The sequence below is a fragment of the Pipra filicauda genome, unplaced genomic scaffold, assembly GCF_003945595.2.
Source record: "Pipra filicauda isolate LSUMZ 115617 unplaced genomic scaffold, ASM394559v2 scaffold33_size4404698_pilon, whole genome shotgun sequence".
Lineage (NCBI taxonomy): Eukaryota > Metazoa > Chordata > Aves > Passeriformes > Pipridae > Pipra > Pipra filicauda.
In genome coordinates, this window is record NW_024104465.1 from 1,393,272 (window position 1) to 1,411,355 (window position 18,084).

The 18,084-nt window shown below is 44.9% G+C and overlaps 1 protein-coding gene across 3 annotated transcripts in view; it reads left to right on the forward strand.

The window, feature by feature from the left end:
- Positions 1-18,084, forward strand: part of LOC113984375 (sodium/glucose cotransporter 1) — a 39,875-nt gene that overhangs the window by 18,407 nt on the left and 3,384 nt on the right. For all 3 annotated transcript variants that reach the window (XM_039384122.1, XM_027714375.2, XM_027714374.2), the window contains 9 exons: positions 5,433-5,537; positions 7,869-7,928; positions 8,281-8,385; positions 12,827-12,932; positions 13,175-13,255; positions 14,366-14,586; positions 15,470-15,605; positions 16,364-16,471; positions 17,429-17,579. In XM_039384122.1, the coding sequence (XP_039240056.1) occupies positions 5,433-5,537; positions 7,869-7,928; positions 8,281-8,385; positions 12,827-12,932; positions 13,175-13,255; positions 14,366-14,586; positions 15,470-15,605; positions 16,364-16,471; positions 17,429-17,579 (1,073 nt within the window). The remainder of the gene's footprint in view (positions 1-5,432; positions 5,538-7,868; positions 7,929-8,280; positions 8,386-12,826; positions 12,933-13,174; positions 13,256-14,365; positions 14,587-15,469; positions 15,606-16,363; positions 16,472-17,428; positions 17,580-18,084) is intronic.

Below are 18,084 nucleotides of genomic sequence, written 5' to 3' on the forward strand. Positions count from 1 at the left end.
AAATTGTTGTATGATTTAATTTCTCAAGGTATAAAGTAGGAGCAAGACACTAATCCTGGGCCAAATCTGTCCTGCCTTGGCTCTGTTGTTCTGCTCCACAGAGCCCATGAAGATTGTTCGGTATTTTGCAGAACCAAGCCCACAGATGATTTCTGGCTGTTCTGCTGAGGTGATAGGTCACTTCTGTGGCAGTTCACTGAAATCACTGCCCTTGTGCCGTGGATGAGCCAACTCAGTAGTTCCAGTAGTTCATTAGGGTTAAAGTTGTACAATTACATTCTCACAGATTACCAGAAATTGAAATCTGTCGTTGATTAATCATAATGGCAAGAAATGCTGTGCCCTTTCCACAGTCTTTTTACAGAAACTGAGAGAAGAATCTTCAAGAAACTGGTTTTGATCTCTTGGGCTTTGAGGGAAATATCTTCGGGAAAGACTCATATGGCTCTTTAAATCCTCTTAACCAGCTCTGCTTTTCCCAAAAAGACACAGGGAAGCTCAGGGCAAGTGACAGTTTTGTAGCAGGGGGCCTTGCCAACCCAATTTGAGCTCCCTTTGCCAGGGGAAGGAGTTGGGGTGAGCCAAATACTTGCTGCCACTGCAGGAAATGAAGTATCCATTCCTGGAGAACAGTCAGCATTGGTAGGAGCCACTCTTGCAGGATTATCAGCCTGTCATGCTCAACTGAAAATTCCAACATCCTCTTTGGAAGCTTTCCCGCTTTGGGATTTTTTCCTTCAGGTTCTGTAGTTTTGCAGACAGAGCTGTCTGCACAAAATTATGGGTTACCTTCTATGCCTCAGTTCCTGAGGCATGAGTGGTAATAGGACAAAGAGTATCTGCTGGGCATCTGAAGGCCAGCTGTGGTTAGGAAGATTTGCTGGATGGTAGGCAGGAAGGATGCAGGTCAAGGACATACCACACTTCAAACAGAAATGTAACTCAGCTCATTTGTTGTCACGTACCTGTTGATCTTTGTGAGACAGATAAGAATTAGGGAAAAAAAACCCAGTAGATTTTTGCTTCAGTTCTGCATGGCTTATCTCCCTGACCATCAGAACTGACCATGGGTATGATTTCTCTGATCTCTGGAGCCAGCTAAGTTTTACATATTCTCAGAATTTTCCCCACTTGCTGAATCTGACACACCTACAAGGGACCAGCAATGACAACTCCATTGTGTTGTATTTCCTTTTCTTAGGTAAAGCAGAATGAGAAATTAACTTATTTTGTCAAGTTCCATGCAAAAAAAAAAAAGTGTGTAATCAATAGTTTTCAGGGTAAAAAGAATAATACACCAAGCAAAGCTTTGGAAAACTTCAGTGAAACTGATTTCTGTAGAATCCATCAGAATTTTCCAGCTTGCTGGGAGGTGTTCCTGTCTCAGAGAATGAAGGTGGGAAGGCATCAGATCAACCTGGTTGTGCCTGTACTGTTCCAAGAGCCATCAGACTTGTTGGAACACAGAGACCCTTTTGATGTGTGTTGTGTATCCACCCCCTGCCTTAGTGAGTTGGGAAGTGTATAAATGGGGTTAGCTGGGCAAAACTGCAATGCATAGAATTTACAGATTAATTGGGAAAGCAGAGTAAACCCCTACACTTCCTTCTTTGGGTCTCAGAGCCTCAGAAGTGTGGCAGTAATATTTCATTGTAGCATTGTACTGATTTTTCCAAAGTGGCTGAGGGTGACCCCAAAAACTATGTCTTTGTATCAGAGTAAAGTCACATGTTGTAGGGAAGAGTTGTGAGTAAAAGAAAAGCATTAACAGTGTCAAGGAGTAGTTCTCGATCCAGGGAATGAGAAATGTGTCAGGGAAGAGGGATTTGAGAAGCAGCTTCTGCAGGTGACCCTCGATGAGGAGGAGCCCCTGCTGTTCTCTGTGACGGCCTAAAGGCCACAGGGAGCTTGGGATCAGTGGGAAAAGGGCTGGATACTGAGCTAACACCTTCTACCAGGAGGGCAGACACTGGGCCAGAGGAGATGTACTGGCAGGTCCTGGGAGGGAGAGAATCCATAGGGTGGAAATTGTGCCCACTGTCACTGCAGCCATCGCTGACTTGCACAGGGTTTGGAACAGTGAGTGCCAGGATGTCAGTGCATCCTCAAGTTAATGAGGAGAGCAAGGTGAAACAGTTAATGAATAACATGAAAAAACACGGTGATCATCATCTGCCTCAGGGTGCTGGCACTTCTCCTGAACAGAGTGCTCTTGTTAAAACCTGACCTCTTAATATATTTTAAAAGAGTTAATGTTCCACGTTTGCCTCAGGTTAGTTCAGTGTTTTGTCCTCTCTCCCTCTTAGCAGCTTTTGTTTCTTTCAATCAGCTTTCTTCTTTACTCTTCCTCCTAGATCTGTCTTTAAAATCAATTCACTAACACATTCACTGAGAACAGATAACACTGCCAGAAGGTTGTTTCCCACTGCCATTCCCCAGTTTCAGCCCAGGGTTCTTTAGGTGTGCAGCAGCATCTACCAGTGGCAAATCAAGAATTCCAGCAATCAGCCTTTCCAGCACAGAAATACCTCAGCAGTAAGTTCTTCAGTGAGACAGCTCAGGCCCAGAGCCCATCTACCTTCTTCTCTCATCCTTAAAATATGGCAGATGGGAAATTTCTCGGTCCCCTCTGGCATCAGCAGCTCATGGGGTGTGAGGGTGTTTGGCCAACGCTCCTCCTGCTGTGACCACACTGCAGCTTTAAGGGTAACCTGCATTTTCCCAGCTATGAAGCCACGTTCCTCCTTTCCATGTATACATGACTAAAAACACTTTTTAAATTGCACCCATTATTAGGATGTGTTGATCTTCCAGTTCTGCTGCACTGGATGTTCCCTAATTCAGAGAGGAAAATGTGGATAGTGAAGGTGGGATCTGCATTCCCATTGTTTTGTTCTTGCACTGGCCCTAAATATGTTTGTAATTTTGCATTGCTTTGGTTTGGGTTTGTATTTTTCTTTCACTACAATTGTACTTTGGGCAAAGTTGGGAACACAGCATCATCAGTGTGTCCTACCGTGTGTCCTGGGCTTTCAGGCACTCAGCCAAAGCTTCTGACTGTCAGTTCTTAATGTTCTTCATTAGCTGCCTTTGTTCCTTGGATCTGCCTGCATTTTAAGCTTTTGAAACAGGAGAGGGAACACATTAAATAAATTCAGAGATTAATGTGGTTAATATTTTCTGGTGATTGCATTTCTAGTAACCTAGATTTAAGTTTAATTATTCATCTCCAAGGAAAGCACTGGACAACAGTGCTAATGCTTGGTATAAATGGTATTTGTTTCTTCACCATCATTGCTGGGAAAACACTGTTGCTGTCACAAAGAGGTTAGAAGAGACAGAGGTCTCTTGTTTGCCAATGTTTGTTGCAACACTTATCATTCCTGTAGAAATATGTCATATGACAAACTGGTTACAGTCCTGTAGGGCACAAGTGGCTTCTAGAAATATGTATAAAACCCCAAATCCAGAACCAAGTGAACTTAGAGACATAAATTTCCCATGACAGCAAAAGAACAGCATTTCTGCAAAAAGACTAGAAGAAACCAGGGGATCAAACTGAGGAAAGGAGAAGAAAGTGGAACGAGTGGAATCCTCTGAATTGTAATTGTATGTTGCATATATTCAACGGGGGAGGATAATCTATTTGTTATTAGAGATCAGGATTGGGAGTTGAAGAGCATGGTTTCTATTTCTGGCTGTGGCACAGCTCTGTAGAATAAATCTGCTCTTCAGAGTTGGATTTCTATGATGAAATCCTTTATCCTTCTGAAACTCAGGTCATCATTCCTGTGCTCTCAGAAACATTGATGTAATATTTGCTGCTGCTCAAAGCACTCACTGCAGCCGCTGCAGACCTGCAGACTGTTTCTTTTATATGTATTTTCTGACCCTAAAAATCTCCCAGTGAGGTGGAGACAAGGAATACTTCTCCCTTTTGTAAAATTACTCCATTCTAACTACCTGTACTTGGCAATTACATAAGGAGAATGTGCTGGATGCAGGTCCTGTGTTCATACATCTAAAAAAACATTTTTAAGCACCTTGGAATCTTGCAACATGGGAGAACTGCATAGGACAGGAGGGAACGGCTGGAGCTGTGTCAGGGCAGGGTCAGGTTGGATCTCAGGAGAAGGTTCTTCCCCCAGAGGGTGGTTGGCACTGAACAGGCTCCCCAGGGCAGTGGGCACGGCCCCAAGGCTGCCAGAGCTCCAGGAGTGTTTGGACAACGCCCTCAGGAACAGGGTGGGATTATTGGAGTGTCCTGTGCAGGGCCAGGAGTTGGTCTGGATGATCCTCGGGGGTCCCTTCCCACTCGGGATATTCCATGATTCAAATGAGAGCATTAGAAGCTGGTCACAGAGGTTCTCTTGCCTACTTTCTGCAAGGTTTTCTTTTCTTTTTAACTCTGTTTCTTTTTCTTTTTCTTTTTTTTTTTTTGGTGGCTTTCAGAGGACGTAAGGCAAAAATAAAAATGAATAAAAAAATGTTCCCTCGCATCTTTTCATCTCGGAGCTGCTCCCATGTCCTCTGCCCACCATACCCAATCCAGCCTCTTTTCATGCTCAAGTTCTCACCCTGCCATCCTTCAGCACTTGACCCTGTAAATCATCGCTGGGTATTTCTGCTGCCTTTAATGTTTTCATTTTGAGGAAATGAAGCTCATTCCTTTTCATCTTTTCTATTGTTTCAGCTACTTAATTAAGAATTAGATCTTTGTGAATGGCTCCTGCCTGTCTGTAATCCAGCAGGAACCTTTCCTTGTTTTAATCTCTCCCTGTTCATCAGTTCCCGTGTTCTTCCCACTGTTCTGTTTGTTTGATCAGTGAAATAATTGGGGGTCTTAGAGATCCAGCACTTCTTAAATATAATTCCTTGATTTGCAGTTGGTTGTAACTTCCAGGAGCACTTTCTCAGCAGGTATTTCTGCCATGCAGCTTTCAGAATTTAATTCAGTAATCGAATATCTTTTGGCTAAAAGTGAACCAATACAGCTCTCCCTGGTGGCATGTTTAGATCCACAGACTGCACAATATGAAACCAGTTTGATGGGGGGAATGCACTTGTCTTGTCCTCCTGGAACAAGACAGATCACAGTCTTCTCCCTTGATTGTCTGGGTATCATCCAAATGTCAATTAGACAAGTTCTGCAAGTATTGGTGTAATACCCTTTTGGACTCAACTGGAAGATGTTTCATGCAACATCCCATTTTTTCTCACTGTTGTAGATGTATATGATGGCTGGAGTCCCAGGTTTCAGGGGGACAGTAAGTGGAAATCTTGAAAGTTGTCAGGGAAGTTGGTTGTCAGCCATTCTCATCATCACCTTCTGTCCACGGATAGGCAAGAGTTCAAAGTGCCAAATGAAGATTTTTTTTTTAAAGTTACCATAACAGGACCTAGGAGCCAACTATTGTTCTTTCTGTTTGCAGATTGGTGCTTCTCTGTTTGCCAGCAACATTGGCAGCGGGCACTTTGTGGGCATAGCAGGAACAGCAGCAGCTAGCGGGATTGCCATCGGAGGCTACGAATGGAATGTAAGTGCCATCTATGTGAGTGGATGTATTTGGGACGTGAGCATTATCTGCAGAGCTTATCCAAAATAACATTGCCCAATAATTTAACACTGTCAGAGTTTGTGCTTGGCAACACTTGTTTTCTGCACAGACCTGCAAGAGCCAATATAATCTACTGTTTAGCCTGTCCTCCTTGGACCTTGTCCAAGCCACTGGAAAAAGATGACTCTTTTCTGTTGGATGAGGCTTTTTGGAGAGCATTTGAACCAAATAAATCAGTGGGTTCTCTTCTCTGTGCATATGTTTTGATTTCTTCTCAAGTATTTTGATTCTATGATTTAAGTCCATGATTCTATGATTCTATTTATGAAGAACCCTTTCAGACTCCAGGATACTGGGAAGAGTTTATCAGGTTTGTAATCCACGATAATTTTTACTGCATTTTGCTATGTAGGAGTTGTTGAAGGGGCTTTGATTTCTTCACAGGCTATTAAGAAATTTTGGGCATCCCTCACAAGCACCTGCTTTCCAAAAACCTTTTCCTCTTTACTCTCTCCTTTTCTAATTACATGTGTGTTTTTCTCAGGGTTGCACTACAGGGTAGAGGTGTCCAAGCTGACTTTAAATGAGCTGCCTGGAGTACCAGGGGCAGTGTTAACTGCAGGGGCACAGGGATTCACAGCAGCTACTTCAGCCCATTTCCTTGTATTCTCAGGCTCTGTGGGTGTGGGTAATAATGTCCTTGTTCTGCTTAATTCACCTTCGGGGAAGGGATTAGGCTGTGACACAAAGGATTTAATGAGCCTACACAGGTCGATACTTCCCTTGCATTTAATTCTAAGCAGTGAAAGAATCACACCAGCCTGAGGGGTTTGGCTTGTGTTCCTTAGCAAGGAGATGGTTGTTGGAAATACTCAAGTACTGGTATGATATAGATGTTTAAGGAGAAGGATAAAGCCTAAAATAAACTGTATGAGATGTGCACAGTTAATCTGTCAGCTTTCTCTTTTTGATTGTATTAGGCTTGTAACAGACCTGATTTTCCTTCTTCTTCTACCAAAACAAAGCAAAACAAAACAGAACACAAATCTCTAGGGCCCATATCCTTTTCCAGACATCTCTCCCTCTAACACTTAATCTCCTGGGAGATTCCTTCTGTGCTCATATCAATACATGGGGTACAACAGTTGTTGTTTAGGAAGCAGCAACAGTACATGTGTGTGTTTGAGCAGACTCTGCATATTCCTGACTTGTGACACAGTGGGAGTGCTGGGCAGGTTCACAGACAGGGGGGAAGTATTGCTCTTCACTGTATAACCTGATTCTCCTCTTGAAAGTACTCCTAAGTTTGACTGTTACCATCCTTGTGTTCCACTGAAATTATTTCTAATTTGTATCAGTATGACAGCAGAAGCCAACCAGGTATTTCTTGTCCATCTTATGGTTTTTATCTAGGGGCAGAATTTAAAAGGTACAGTTAAAAGGCCTTCTAAGCCCTGTGGGCAGAATAAACACTGAGTGCAGTTCTGACAGCAGGAATTTGTTCTGTACTTATCAATTTACATATGCACAGCTGTTTATCAGAGAGCATTCTAGCCATTTACATCAGCAAACTGTGGCACTGCAATCCTGGAAGATCTGTAGTTCACAGAACACACATGGTAACACAAAATATGTCATTAAATGGGAGTGTGGACATACAAAACATTTTACAAATTGCAGGTGGTGCATCCTGTACAGTGTATGAGACTGTTGTAAAACAGTCCATCTCACAGAGACCCTGATCAAAATAATGATCAGAAGAAGTGCTGCTCTCCACAGTACCTCCATTTGCAGGTGTTGGGACACAGCAGTGCAGCAGAGCTGACTGGGAGTGGGAAAGTTCCTGCATTAGTGGCTCTGGGATCGAGATGCTGCAAATAGGTCCCAGGTATCAGGCTTCACCTTCCTAAATATTTCCCAGAATAGTAATCCTGTGGGCTGGTTGCCTTTTAACCCTTGTTAAACCAGGCTCCCTGGGCTTGCTCTGAAGAGGGCTGGGACAGTCTGGTGCCATTGGTGGAGTGGTGTTTTGATAGTGGAGGGCAATCCTGTGAGCAGAAATCAGCTGTTTTTCTAGAAAATATGTTACAATCCAGGCTGCATTATACCTTACAAAGCTTTTAGCTTAGATTTTATTCCCAAATTTTCAACTGTAAATCAAAGGACAGAGCAGATCCTCGCTCACCCCCCTGCAATACCCGGGTTAATGTGGATTCAATGGTCTCCACCTTCTGTTGGGGCTGATAACTGGTCTTTGGGAGTGGTGTCTAGAGAGAGGGGCTAATTCAACTGTTCTTGTCTTGGCTGCAGGCTCTGATATTTGTGGTGATTCTGGGATGGGTCTTTGTCCCCATCTACATCAAAGCTGGGGTAAGTGCAAACTGTGCTTTACACTTGTCTTCGCTGCTCATGTTTGCAGATCAGGCCTGGAATATTGCAAAGCCATGATGAATGGCACGAGATCTGAGTGTGCCAGAACAGTCCTACATTATGTCTGTGCAATGGAAAAATGAGGATTCTCTGCTCTAAGACCTGAGCTGAGAAGTACTTGGTGCTTCCTTCTTGTTCTCCCTTGATTCCTGGAGCTGCTCTTCCTTGCAACTGCATTTGCAGCTCCCCCCCTTTTTGTGCTCCACTCTCACAGTACCTGAGTACAAAAAATCTTCCTGTGATTTGATCTGAACCTGTTCCCCCTGGTCTGAAACCTTCTCTCCCTCCCCAGGTGGTCACAATGCCGGAGTATCTGAAGAAGCGTTTTGGTGGGAAACGGATCCAAGTCTACCTGTCAGTCCTTTCCCTGATCCTGTATGTTTTCACAAAGATCTCAGTAAGTAAAACTTCTACAGCATTTCTTCTATCCTACATTGATCTAAAGAAAACAAACCCCCATTTACAATATTGCTCACACAATTGGTCATTTGTTTCTGGTTCGGAGCCCTTGGTTGAATTAACAACTGTAAAAGTGTGATTTTGTGTTTCCTTTATTCTGTCCAGTGAGACTCTGTAGCCAGATCTGTGCTGCCATCCAAGTTTTTTCCTTCCTGACAATGTCTCTTGATGCTTTATCTTTCTTTTTTAGAGTTTACTTCTACTTATGCTCTCCTCTAGAAATGTCAGAGTGGAGGGAAACTTGTATTATAGTCTGTTATCTTAGGCATTCATGAAATCTATGGCAGGAGTTTTTGTTCTTAGGCTTCATATTTATCCACTGATAATGGCACTGAACATGCCATCAGTAATACAGATGAGGGAAAAGAGCAAAGAGGGCTATGGATCAAAAAAGAATAATAGGAATTAGAAAATGGAAGAGTGGGAAGTGCAGAAGCAGGAAATTGTAACAGCTGAGGTGAAAGGAGAGAAATGGAGATTCTTTTAATGGGCAAGTGATTGGTGTAAAGTTTCAGGTGCTATGAAGTTAATGTTTATTAAGTATATGGATATGTTTCTGGGAAGTAGTGAAGAGAGCTGCTATTTCCCATATATCTTAAAACTACCAAGCCTGTAAAGAAGTTCACAGTTCAGGCAATCCTCAATCTGTTGTTTTGCAGAAATTGCCATGGCAGATTACTCTTTGCCCTCTGAATGGGAGCTGAGTGATAATAGTGCAATTTAAGCTAAAAGATTGACCTTTTGCTCTCATTCTCACATCTTCGTGATAACTGATCCTTAGGGAGGTTATAAATTAAACAGCTTGGTGCTGTGGAGCAGGACTCAGAGCTGGATTTCCGGATGTATCAAAAGGATTATATAGTTTGCTGCAGTTGTGCTTAACCATCATAATCAGAAGTCCCAGGTGTAACACAGAGTTCTGGCAGCTCCAGCACAGAGCAGCTCCTCCCGTCGGTGACTCACGTTCCCACTGGGAACACGTGTTTGTCACGAGCCTGTCGAGGTGCTCCCTGGGCTCTGAACTGACTCTCTGGCTTTGAGTGCCAGCCTAGGCCATTCCAGGTGTCTGATTATGGGATTTTACCCCATTTCAGTTAGTGTCCTTCCAGGAAAGACAGGTTCTGCATTCAAGCTCTCAGTGTGGTCATGAGGCTGAACACATGAACCTCTCCTGCTCCTGTGGTCCTTGTTATGAGGATGCAAAGCAATAGCCAAGGGATCCCCCTTGGGCCCCACTCTACCATTGGTCCCTTACAGCTTCCCATCACCCCATGTGTTCCAGGTGTGTGTGTGGAGGTGCCATGGAGCTGGGTCTCTGTGCTGTGCAGGGGAAAATCTAGTGCACAATTTCCTCTGTTTCTTTTGTTCCCCCCCCACCCTGCCCCAAGCAACTCTGACAGTGTCTGTCCATGTACACTGAGGCTCAGGTTCAGCAGGGACAAACAGGTCTCTTTGTCACTGTATTCAGTGCAGGATTTGCCCAGGACTAATCTACTTGCTGTATCTTATTCAGAATGGGCAGAGCAGGCAGTCCTTGGAGGTTTCAGGTGGTGTCAGGGGATCTCAGAGCAGGTTTTGCTATGCCATGCTATGCAACAATATTCCCCAGTGGTCCCTGAGGAACCAGCTCCAGAAGCAGAAAGGGAAGGGTTGTTCCATCCTGGATTTCTCCAAGAGTGCTGTGTGGAGAGGTGCCTGCCACAGGGAGATAGCACAGCCCTCTCTTCCCAGAGACACACTGTGTGTCCAGACATACCCACATGCTGACAGTCCATTGCATTTTACTTCCTTGACTGCTGCCTTAGCAGAGGCTCCCCTGGGATCGTTGGGGCTCACTGAGATGTGATAGAGAAGGGTGAGTTTCTGCCCTGCCCTGCCCTGAACAGGAGGTCACACCCATCAGTGTGACTGCAGTGATACTCACTGCCCTTAGCCTTGTAGGAGAGTGGCACCTTCCTTCTGGGGAGGTCGTTTTGTGTGCTGCTTCCTGGATGTGTTAAAAATGTCGTGTCCTGTACTTAATAATGTAACGATTACAGTGCTTTCCAGTGAACAGTGTCACACACCAGGTCATGGAACTCCTGCCCTGCTCCTTCTGGCACAGTGCCACCATGTGAGGGTCAGAGTCCCTTTGCACACCTCTGCAAGGTCCTCACCATTTCTCTTTTCCTGCACATTTGCTGTGGTTTTCGTTGGTTTCTTACCTTGCTTTGTGGCTAATCAGCCACTTGCCAGCCAAGGCCATGCTGCGAGGTGTTCATCCTTGGGATCAGGGCACACGTGCTCTCTGAGCCCAGAGGATTTCTGTCACTCAGGGGCCTCACCTGTACGTGCTTCCTAAGCGTGCAGCACGTTGGGAGGAGTCCCACAGCAGCTTTCAGAGCCTTGTTAGCCACTAGAGTTGCTGATACTGGTCATTACACCAAAGGGAAGGGTCTAGTAAAAATAAAATCTTGATGGACAGTAATAGACTAAATTATGACATGACCAGAGGGAATTAAGGTCTGAATGCTTTTGAACAAATCAGAAATCGTAAACTGAAAATTCTAAATCTGTTGCAGCATTTTCTTTCCATTCATTGTGCATAATTCCAGTAGTAAATGTTTGGTGTAGACTTACCACTGGAAGAGGAAGAGAAGGAAAACCTCCTCCTAGGACTGCACAGTGTAGGGGTTAAAGAGTAGGTGCCCCTGCCCTGACTCCCACATTCCCACTGCAGCTGGATTCACTCAGCTGGCATGTGATCGTGTGCCTTTGCAGGAATAGCTTGCAATGTAAAGGAAAAAGTCACTCTATTCAGAGATCAGATAAAGATTAGCAGTGTCTATAAAAGAGCATAAATGAAGAAATAAGGAAGTATGGGAAGGCAATAATCTAACTGGGAAGGAGGAGCAGTGGAGCTGGAAGATAGCTGAGCAGTTTGAAGGAGCTCATACATTACTCAGGATGCTCAATAATTAACTATACATTTCTTTCTGGGAGTCATTTTAGGACCATTAATATTTAATGATATGTAGGCTAAAGCCAAGAACAACAAAAGAAAGGTCTGGGACATGGGCTGACCAGTGGTGTGAAGAGATAGGGAAAAAATTACCATAGAAAGAAGGGGCAAAGGATATGGTCTGATAGCCACTGAGGTGAGAGCTGAAGGTCCTGGTTCCCGGTTCTGAACTAAAGTCTATAAGAAATCTGCTCCAGAGGCAGAGTTTTGGGAGTGGGATTGTGATTCACACTCTGCTCCACAGTTGTTTCCTGCATACCAGGGCAGTGGGGCTGCAGAGGTTGGGGCCTCTTCCTCGTTCCTCAGCCTGAACTAGGGGTGAGGTTTCCACGTCTCTGGAATGAAGAGGGTTTTTCCATGTGGCATCTTCCAGTAGCCAGGCTGGAGAGCAGTGTGTGTGCCCAGCTGAGGCAGCAGCAGTGCTGGTGCCTACTCTGGGATCCCAGGCTCTGCCTGCCCTCGGGAACCTCCCTCCTGTGTGGGAGGCTTTGCCCCAGGGCATGGCCACTGTTGGTCTTTGTTTCAGGCTCCTGAGCCCCACTGGGACCTGCAGGGTTAACTGAGGGTAGAGCCCTCCTACAGTGCTGAGGGACACAAAGCAAGGTGGGCAGGTGGGGTTGGAGAGCAGCCCATGAACTGGATGCTCAGGAGCAGCCTCTAATGAAAACATAATTTACAGTAATGCATCACAAGTGCACTGGGGCAGATTATTCTGATTGCAAACTTGTATAAAAAACACTGATGCAAATTATCTCTAAATCAGGAACTGATTTAATGTGATTAACATCCCTGTGTTACTCTGAAACCTGAACAATTCCTTTCTTATGCAAGAGCTCAAGGTCTCTTCCCTTAGTCAACTGATGTAGGTTCTTCTGACAGGAACTTAAAAATAGAGACAATACAAGATGTTTGCCTTTAATGCAAATGCACCATTTGTCCTGAACCAGCAGGACGAGCTACAGCACATGTGTGTGAGCAGGAAAGGGAAGGAAGAGACTTGTGCAGTAGCACTGATTGAAGGGAACTGTGCCGTGTCCTGGAGGTGTCTCACAGTCCATCCCTGCACAGGCCAGTGAACGTGGCCTCAGTTTTAAGCAGTTTTTTACTAAGCTGTCTCTCAGTCCCAAAGCACAGAGCAGCAAGGTGACTCTGTCTGTGAAAACAACCTGTTCAAAAAGGTCTGGAAACACTTTGAGAAGTGTCTCACCCCTTGTACTGGAACTCCCACAGCCCTGAGGGGAGACTGGCAGGTGTATGGAAATGGCTTCTGTTTTCTTTTTGATTTGTGTGTGCAGGACTATCAGGGGCACAGTTGTGTATTTCAGTGCCCTCATCATGGCTGTGTAATATGTCATTATCAGGAATTTTTGTTTTCCAGGCTGACATATTCTCTGGAGCTGTATTTATCCAGCTGGCCATAGGGCTGAATCTGTATGTGGCCATAATTATCCTGCTTTCTATTACTGCTCTTTACACCATCACAGGTGAGTTTACCAAGCAGTCTGATACACCAAAGAAGTTGGGGGAGCCAGCAAAAAAGAGAAGAGGGAAGATGGGGAGGAGAGGAGAGGAGAAATGGAAACCTGGAAGGGGAATTATTTACAGAGGTCTTTGAAAGAGAGAGGTGGTGGGAAAAGTGTAAAAAAAAAAAAATTCCACTGAGGCATTTGCACAGGGCTGACTTATTTGTCCTGACTTATCTGTCCTGACTTTTCTTTGCCAACAGGTGGCCTCGCAGCTGTGATTTACACAGACACCTTACAAACATTCATCATGGTACTGGGATCCTTTGTTCTCATGGGATTTGGTAAGTAAATCAGATGAACTAAACTGGAATGTTCAATCACAAATCCTGCAGTGGCTGTGGAAATGAATCCTCCAGTGTGAGACTGGTACCTTAACTGGCAGGTTTCAGTTCATATATCTATTTATCAGGGAAGAAAATAGGCATGTTGCCAAAAACAGGCACATTGCCAAAGCCCTTTAGTCACTGAGTCACTGTTTCCTAAGCACAGGTGTGCATAGGGTAATAAACAGCATCCCATGACACCACAGGACTTGTGATGGCTAATGAGGTGAAAGTGGAGTTGTTTGCAGATAATGATGATACTCTTGAGAAGTTCAGAGAGTATCTTGTTTTAATAAGATTATAATTTCATAGACATTCAGATGCTAAGGCATGAAAATTCCTGATTCAAAGTGAAGAGCTGTTGGTCACACTGCATGAATCTTACTGTTTCCAGCTTGTGTTAAACAACCCAAACACCTGAGCATTTTAAGGAAGCTTTGCAGCTGATCTGTGGGTGTCACTTTATCACCAGCTGGACAAGAGACACAAATGGAATGTTTATGGATGGGACAATGTGTATGTCCATATGCATTTTAAAACAGAAATGATGCTGTTAAACTGAATTTAGGAAGGGGTCATAGGAAAGAAAGAAGTAGTGATAAGGCTCCATGAACTTGTGGTGTCCTTTCTTATCTTTCTAGTTACTCAGCACTTGGTTTTCCCCTGGTGAAGTCTTTCGTTGAATTTAAATTATTCCACCACTGTTACAACAGAAATAACTTTAGACTGACCTAACCTGGGAAGACCCTGCCTTAGGTTCTCCCTAGGTCAGCATGTGTGGAAAAAATGTATCACCTCTTGGCAAGGCCTGTGGAAGAGATGCTGGAGCCCAACCCAGCATTTGTGAGCTCTGCAGAAACCTGACAGGAAAGGTCACTTTGGTTCTTGTTGTGGGAATACTTCCAAACCCCTATGTGTGTTTCCTGACACTGCCCATGTCAGCAGGTTGGAATTTTTACATCCATATTAAGGAGGTTTTTCTCCTCACGTTCTCAAGCTCCATTTGAGATTTCAGTAATAAATCCTTTAGCGCTACTTTTATTTTCTATTTTATTTTCTATTTTGCAGCCTTTAAGGAAGTGGGAGGGTACGAGGCTTTCATGCAGAAGTACATGGAAGCAATTCCATCCAACACCTCCTATGGGGGCACTGACATTGATCCCGAGTGCTACACCCCCCGGCAGGACGCCTTCCACATCTTCCGAGACGCCGTCACCGGAGACCTGCCGTGGCCAGGGCTCGTCTTTGGCCTCAGTGTCCTGGCCCTGTGGTACTGGTGCACAGATCAGGTAATGTGGCAGCAGGATGCCTTGGGAATGCCCAGCACACAACTCCAGTGTGACCTTCCCCCCTGTAATGCAAAGCTGGGCCACAGAACTGGCCGTTAGTTCAAGACTGGTCAGTGACTTTCCAGTTCCTGGTTTCTAAACCCCTCTGACATGTGATAAAATGGAATGGGTGTTCTTTCAAGTCTTCCTACACACCTGTGCCCAGCACATCCTCCTCCTTTGTCATTTCTTGTGTGTGACCATGTGTGCAAACACAGAGAGGTTGTGCTGTGAACATTTGATTAGGAAACCACGCACCAAATGACCCTTATTAGAGGGTTCCCCTGTCAGTAAGACAAATTTGTTTCCTATTTGTGCAGCTTTTATCTTTGCATGCACAGTCTTGGAGAGATGTTCTTTATATGTAAGGTCTTTCAGCCTGGAGATACTTCCCCAATCTTCCTCCCTTCTCCCTAAAACCTACTGTCCAGTTTCCCCAAGAGATCACACTGACATGAGTAGAGAAAAGTGTGCTCCTGCACCAGCCCTAGCAAGTGATCTGTCTGCATCCTGAACTGTCAGAAAGATAATCTTCACAATTTCTAAACAAAAGAACAAACCCCCCAATGTAACTGTATCCATTGCTCAGGCTATTCCTTTCTGCCTTTTTAGTCTATCTGCTTTTCTTGTGAGAAAAGTCTTAGCTCTTATACACTGGATAAGTGATATTTTGCTTTACTTATTTCAAATATATACTTCAATTTTCATGTAGTTTTTATTTTTCCTGGTGGCAGAAATGCTAAATAGGCTTTTTTGCTGTCACAGAGGTTAAGGAGCACCTTGTATCTGGAAAGTGGCATGGTGTGATCAGGGAAATGTTATAATTGCCATATCTCACTGACAGGTTATTGTCCAAAGATGTCTCTCTGGCAAGAACATGTCCCATGTGAAGGCTGGTTGTGTCATGTGTGGATACCTCAAACTCTTGCCCATGTTTATCATAGTGATGCCTGGAATGATCAGCCGAATTTTGTACACAGGTATGCACACGGACACAGAAATGCACATTTCTTCTTGCTGCCTACCTTTCATTGCCAACCTCTCTGTCCTTTCCAAAATACCTGTTAGATTGTCATCTGTGGCTCAAATTGTCCAGGCACCTGTATGCACAAAACCTAACTGCACTGTAAGAAGCCACAAGTCTTGCTGTTTTCCCTGATCCCAGATTTCCACTGTTGTTATTGCTGTTCATTTTAGTGTCCCTCCCCAGCTGTCCGACTGTTACAGCCCCACTCTGACTGAATGAGTGGGAAATGCTGTCCAGGTTGGGTACTCCCACTGGCATTCAGAGGGACAGGGCCATCAGTCCCAGACTGCAGGATCTGGGCCATGGCCAGTCCTGAGGGCAGTGTGGGGAAATGCCCTTTGCCCATCTCTGACCAGCAGAGGGTCGGGCTGGGTTTGGCAGCAGGCAGAGGAGAGAGCTTCAGGTCGGAGGGAGTGGGCTTTGTGTTCCTCTGCTTGTTTTTCTCCTTGCTCTCCTTGTGTTGTTCAGTCCTGCTCTGACCAATTAGTGCTGATTTTATTTTGACCTGCAGCACTTTTCAGTATTCCTTTAGAGAGGAAAGGAAGGTAAGAGGCTTAGAATCACCTTCCTCCCTGCCAGCAAACCAAGGATGATACCAAACATGTCAATCTGGTGGTTCGACACAGAGATACATTTTAGAAACTCTACTAATTTGGGAGCAATCTGTTGTTTACATGACCTTGTCTAACTGCCTCGTTATCCTCTCCTCAGATGTGGTGGCTTGTGTTGTGCCTGAAATCTGTAAGCAGCACTGTGGCACCGCAGTGGGCTGCACAAATATTGCTTATCCAAAAATGGTAGTGGAGCTCATGCCAAATGGTAAGACACTGTCTGTATTTGTTGTTTCTTTGTTTTAGGAAAGGGGAAACTGCCAGACTGTAAAAACAAGTGCTAGAGGAGTCCAAGACCTGTATTTAGTTCCAAAATTGTTGCTAGAACTATGTACTGTTAAGCAGAGGGGCTGTCTGTTTTAGCTGAAGCTGTGGGTGGAGAATAGCTCCACACTGACAGTGTCAGTTCTCAGCTGGAAAATACTGGGTGATGAAGCAGTAATCGAGCTCCCTTTCTGTGAAGGTGAAAAGTTACCTGCTTTGCCAGTGATTTATCAAAGACTCTCTGTGGCAGGACCTCTGAGTTGCAGGCCCACACCTGCAGTCTCCTGCCAAGCCCACAGAGGTGGGTGCTGGCTCAGAAGGCCAAAGAGACAGGTCACGTTCCTGTGCAGACCATGGCACTTCCCTGACAGCTTTAGCACTTCCCCGTATATGGTGACTGTTGTTAATAGGAGTGCATGCAGTACTTCCCCACGCTGTGTGGCCAGACCACACCACCTGGAAAAGTGGCTTACTCTGGTTAAAAAATAGTAAAGGAAACTTATTTTTTTTGGCAAACACCTGGCTCACAAATATACTGCAAAGCAAGTGAGCACTGACCTGCAAACAAGACAAATTATTTTTATAACTCTTGGGAAAAGTCTGCTTGGTATTATTTTCTTTTTATTCCAGCATTTAATAAGACAGCATTCACTAAAGAAGTACCTATGTGCTAAAAGCTCGAGGGTTTCCCTGTCACTGCTTTAAACAGCTTTTCCCAGCTCAGCAGACAGTGCTCTGCTTGCTTTGCAGGGAAGTGTCAGGCAGGGGTTCGTGTCAGGCACGGGAATCTGCCACACACGCTCAGAGCTGGCTGGGAAGGGGCAGCCAAGCTCTGTGGATGGGGAGGTCCTGAGGCTCTTCACAAAATGCTCATCCCAGTTCCCTTGTGTCTGTGTTCCAGGTCTGCGGGGTCTGATGCTGTCAGTCATGTTGGCCTCCCTCATGAGCTCCCTGACTTCCATTTTTAACAGTGCCAGTACTTTGTTCACTGTGGACATTTACACCAAAATCCGGACCCGAGCGTCTGAGAAGGAGATGATGTTGGCTGGCAGGTGAGCGCGGCCGCCCTTCCCCGCAGCACCGACGGTTCCCGGCTGCCTCCTCCCCGATCCCAAGGGCCGGGCGGAGCCTGCCTGGCAGAGCTGCAGTGGCCTCCTGTGGCCAGAGCCGCCGTCCCACCGCACCGGCTCCTTTTGGGAAAACAGACTGATCCCAATGGAATCGACTGTCCATGAAGTAGCCAAACTAATTCTCAGTGCTTCCCACTACTATTCGAAGGGAATTCCTTTTAATTATCTTCCCAGGCTTCATGCTGCAGCATCAGTGAACTAGTTCTAGTTGATATGCTATTGATTTGACTCTGGATATAACAAACACAGGGAAAAAAAGTGATTTTCTATGTTTTGATTGCATGTTTTGCTGTGTGCTGATGGATATTTGACCTACACAATACCCAGCTTGGATTTCTATTGTTTGTTCAGTGCTAATTGGCCATTATAATTGATTTCACTAGCTGAAATACAAAATGAACATGTAAATTATTGATTAATTGCTGGG